Source organism: Coregonus clupeaformis, chromosome 21, assembly GCF_020615455.1.
Source record: "Coregonus clupeaformis isolate EN_2021a chromosome 21, ASM2061545v1, whole genome shotgun sequence".
Lineage (NCBI taxonomy): Eukaryota > Metazoa > Chordata > Actinopteri > Salmoniformes > Salmonidae > Coregonus > Coregonus clupeaformis.
Window position 1 is genome coordinate 34,905,389 of NC_059212.1, and position 5,366 is coordinate 34,910,754.

General features: G+C 41.4%; 1 protein-coding gene across 1 annotated transcript in view; it reads left to right on the forward strand.

The window, feature by feature from the left end:
* Positions 1-3,456: 3,456 nt before the first annotated feature.
* The window catches only part of LOC121535324 (interferon regulatory factor 4-like), a 10,744-nt gene continuing 8,834 nt past the window's right edge, over positions 3,457-5,366 (forward strand). Inside the window, exons 1-3 of the mRNA XM_045206089.1 lie at positions 3,457-3,712; positions 4,110-4,296; positions 5,159-5,244. Coding sequence (XP_045062024.1) covers positions 3,497-3,712; positions 4,110-4,296; positions 5,159-5,244 — 489 coding nt within the window. The 5' untranslated portion in view covers positions 3,457-3,496. The remainder of the gene's footprint in view (positions 3,713-4,109; positions 4,297-5,158; positions 5,245-5,366) is intronic.

The following is a 5,366-nucleotide window of genomic DNA, read 5'->3' on the forward strand; positions in this document are numbered from 1 at the left end:
GGGGGGTGTTCTCTCTCTGTCAGTATGCCGTTGGACCAGACTCTCTCTCTGTTGTTGTCCCTTTGCTGGAGACGACTGGGGGAGGATGGGCCAATTGATGCACCATTTTGAGAAGGTTTATTGATGTTTTATTATGGCTAATACTACTGGTTTTATAACCCCTATTTTATGTATATAGCTATGTATGCCATGTTCAGTATTTGTACTTGTTTTTCTAAACCTTGAAAATGTATAATATTGTTACCATGTCATTTGTTTCTTCTTGAAGCCACGTCAGCTTTTTGTGCAATAATAAAAGGATTCATGTCACTGTGTGATGAAATGGTTATTAACTGCTGTGTGTGCTGTCAGATACCATGTGATGACAGAAAGACATGCTCTGCGCTGTTTACCTCTCTGTTTCCGGGTCTATTTCCTGTTTGTGTGGAATGCAAAGGAAGCCTTGCATGACAGCAGTAAAAACAACCTTTTCAGCCACCTTTCACTGTCAGCATCGGAGGGATAGAGAGGGCTGGGCATGAGTGCAACTAGCTCTGAAAAGTGACTAAATTTTATTTGTCTGTAGCCTACCTATCCGCTTACCTATAGCGTAGCCCTCCAGTAGATATATCATACAGTCTATGAAATAGACCCAGTTTATATTTAAGGTTATGTACACTACACAACCACTGGAGGGCAGCAGTATTACCATAGTAAAACCAATTTAGGCTATGTTGTAGGCTATTTGTTAATGAAATTAAACCACTCTCCTCCACTAAGATATACCAAATTTTCATCAGTGTAATACTGTAATTACCTATCAAGAGGGTTGACTAAATGAAATAGAAATTCAATTTTAAAAGTAATATAAATTATGAAAATGATATACAGTTAATTCGGAAAGTATTCAGACCCCTTCACTTTTCCCACATTTTGTTAAGTTACAGCCTTACTCTAAAATTGATTAAATTGTTTTTCCCCCCTCATCAATCAACACACAATACCCCATAATGACAAAGCAAAAAGAGGTTTTCAGAAATGTTTGCAAATTTATATAAAAAAAGATACTGAAATATCACATTTCATAAGTTTTCTGATCCTTTACTCAGTACTTTGTTGAAGTACCTTTGGCAGCGATTACAGCCTCGAGTCTTCTTGGGTATGACGGTACAAGTTTGGCACACCTGTATTTGGGGAGATTCTCCCATTGTTCTCTGCATATCCTCTCAAGCTCTGTCAGGTTGGATGGGGAGCATCGCTGCACAGCTATTTTCAGGTCTCTCCAGTGATGTTCGATCAGGTTCAAGTCCCGGCTCTGGCTGGGCCACTCAAGGACATTCAGAGACTTGTTCCGAAGCCACTCCTGCGTTGTCTTGGCTGTGTGCTTAGGGTCGTTGTCCTGTTGGCAGGTGATCCTTCGCCCCAGTCTGTCCTGAGTGTTTTGGAGCAGGTTTTCATCAAGGATCTCTCTGTACTTTGCTCCGTTCATATTTCCCTCGATCCTGACTAGTCTCCCAGACCCTGCCGCTGAAAAACATTCCCACAGCATGATGCTGGCACCACCATACTTCACTGTAGGGATGATGCCAGGTTTCCTCCAGACGTGCCACTTGGCATTCAGACCAAAGAGTGCAATCTTGGTTTCATCAGACCAGAGAATCTTGTTTCTCATGGTCTGAGAGTCTTTAGGTGCCTTTTGGCAATCTTCAAGCGGGTGGTCATGTGCCTTTTACTGAGGAGTGGTTTCTGTCTGGCCAATCTACCATAAAGGCCTGATTGGTAGAGTGCTGCAGAGATGGTTGCCCTTCTGGAAGGTTCTTCCATCTCCACAGAGGAACTTTGGGCCTCTGTCAGAGTGACCATCTGGTTCTTGGTCACCTCCCTGACTAAGGCCCTTCTCCCCCAATTGCTTAGTTTGGCTGGGCGGCCAGCTCTAGGAAGAGTCTTGGTGGTTCCAAACTTCTTCCATTTAAGGATGATGGAAGCCACTGTGTTCTTTGGGACCTTCAATGCTGCGGAAATGTTTTGTACCCTTCCCCAGATCTGTGCCTCGACACAATCCTGTCTTGGAGCTCAACTGACAATTGCTTTGACATACACTGTCAACTGTGTGACCTTATATAGACATGTGTGTGTTTTCCAAATCATGTCCAATCAATTTAATTTATCACAGGTGGACTCCAATCAAGTTGTAGAAACATGCAAGGCCCCATGTAGCTCAGTTGGTAGAGCATGGCACTTGCAACGCCAGAGTTGTGGGTTCGTTTCCCACGGGGGCCAGGGGGGCCAGTATGAAAATGTATGCACTCACTAACTGTAAGTCGCTCTGGATAAGAGCCTGCTAAATGACCAAAAAAAATATTATAATAATAATAATAATAATAAGATAGATGGAAACAGGATGCACCTGACCTCAATTTTGAGTCTCTTAGCAAAGGGTCTGGATACTTATGTTAATAAGGTATTTCTGTTTTTATTTTATTTCTAAAAACCTGTTTTCACTTTGTCATTATGGGGTATTGTGTGTAGATTGATGAGGGGAAAAAACGATTTAATCCATTTTAGAAAAAGGCTGTAACGTAACAAAATGTGGAAAAAGCCAAGGGGTCTGAATACTTTCCGAATGCACTGTAAACTCAAGAACAATTATATTTTAGGATTTTATAATACAGTAGACTATTTTAAAGTATAAACATGGAATGGTAGCGCAATCTATTTACATAATCACGATTTTAGGGAGTTTCTTTTCTTATATTTAGCGCAGGTAATTGTTCCATTCCATGGCAGTGTTTGCCACTCGAGAGGGATTCCCCATCCACTTACTGTAGGCTACTGTATGTAGGTTGTTCTCGATAAGCTTCAAAGAAATGTAGCGCATAGCGATGCACGCATAAAGTGTATAGGCTCCTCCCAGTCAAGACACCGCCATAAAGATATGACAATATTTAAGAATAGGTCATCCCATGCTCTCTTTTGAGAACAGTGTCCGTGAGATCGATTTCATTACTTGTCAGAGACGCTCACATGGTTAGAGGTAAGGAGTTTATTCTCATTCATAGTGTAGAACATAAGAGAGGGAAAACGTCTTGAAATTGATGCAGTGATGTTGATGCACTCAACACTAGGCTATTATGTTATTTATTTTATGCATGTGATTATAACATTGTATTTCTGATTGCAATTATAAGCCTACAAAATATTAATTGACTTGTCTTTGAATTAAGATGACCAACAAATCCAGAAGTGTTTCGTTCTTAAATTAGGCCTACTTATTTTTAGTGATTTTTTAAAATGTGATTAAACATATGTAATAATCTCAACGATTATACTCTCAAAAAAGTAGTGATATTAAAGCCTAATTTCATGAATGCATTACATTTCATAAAAGCATGATTTCCCTAATAACATTAACCTCCATCACTCAGCACCAACTGACAATGTATTTTTTTTTTTTTTTGCATTGCATGATAACCGACTCATTGTTCCCACATCATCACTATGCCCATCCTTCTATTGCATGCGCTTTTCGAAAGAGATGAACTTAGAGGGGGACAGAGGCCAGTCAGTGATTTGTGGCAATGGGAAACTTAGACAGTGGCTGATCGATCAGATTGACAGCTGCCTCTATCCCGGACTGGTTTGGGAGAATGAAGAGAAAAGCGTTTTCAGGATTCCATGGAAACATGCGGGCAAACAGGATTACAATCGAGACGAGGATGCTGCACTCTTCAAGGTGCGTTTGGACCCACACCCTGACTTTACCCGACTTCTCCTGTTCTTTTTCTTCTACTTTGAAGTTACTATTCACAACTCGTGAATATTGAATATAATGTGCAGGAGCCCCATAAAGTATAGCTAACTCAATCATATTCATACTTATTTATCTCCAGACCTAGTCTACTTGGTCAGGTGTAATTTACAGTATTTGCTATAGACTACCTGTTGATTCTTATTGGGTATAACAAGTGATGATCTTTGTTCAAGGGAATGGATATTTGTTCAAGGCAAAGACCATGACATGTTAATTTTGATGCAGGCCCACAATGCCTTACTTATCGGCAGATAAATTGAAATTTAATGTAGAGAGGAAATGTTAATCTGTCAATTTATTATGTTGTTGATTATTGCAGGCCTGGGCATTGTTCAAAGGGAAACACAGGGAAGGAGTGGACAAACCAGATCCCCCCACATGGAAGACCAGACTGCGATGTGCTCTGAACAAAAGTAATGACTTTGATGAGCTGGTGGAGCGAAGCCAACTGGACATATCAGATCCTTACAAAGTCTACAGAATCATACCGGAGGGAGCTAAGAAAGGCACGTTTTGTTCATCTTATTGTTGTTTTTCCAATGTCAAGCCCATGTCATGAGTGTAAGCTGCTGTCAGAAATGCCTACTGTTCTGACTGTACTGTACCATAGTGAAGTGATTACTTCTACTGACTACTGGCAGTTGATGTCACAGATTTCATGTGTCAAAGGTAATGAAAGCACTTGGGTTCAAGTTACACCTGCACTGCCGTAATAAAACCATAACCTGTGCTTCTGAGAAGTGTTGTAGTCTACCCCTCCCTAGAACAATCACCTGCTTACATAGAGGGTGAGCCCCGAACTCATGTTGTCTGACTCTGAACCTAGCCGAGCAGACATATACACAGCCGGCAATGTTACATTTTGCCTCCATCGTCTGATGAGGCAGGAAGCAGAGAGGAAGCCAATGTGTGTACCAAAAAGGCCTCTGCGCTTTTTTTAGAAGGCTTCAGTTACCCAGTGCAGAATGCACAACATACACACTTAACCTCCAGGCTTGCATAACAAAGGCTGAAGGCTCCACCGTCAGAAGACCCCTTTGTCACTCTCATCTGGCAGTCTCAGTTAGAATTGACTCTTCGAGACCAAACCTGCAACCTGGGGGTTGAGACACTTTACACATGTTGTTATTGCATGGCTCTATAGTTTCTGTATTCAACTGTTTGAAGGGCTTGAATAGCCTTGAGCTCTGTTGAAAAGGCTCTAATTGTAAGGATAACAGTTGACAGACGAATACAATTTGATTTGACCATAGTGAAGGTCTTCTTATTGAGGACATGCATATTTCTGGAGGGACCACCACATCATTTTGCATTAGTACATAGAGAGTTCTATGATGTGATGTCTATTGTTAAATTTCTGTAATGCAGGGATCAAGATGGCAGAGACAACCTCACACATGAGCTCAGTCAACAGCTACCCCATGCACTCTCTGTACCCATCTCTACAGAGCCAGGTAAAGTCATTTGTTTACCCCTGCAACAGGTACATTCAAAGATCTTCACAGCTCAATCTCCCTGCTGTGTGTGGATCAGGAACCCACCACTACCTGGCTAACAGCTGTCTCCTCTCCCCCTG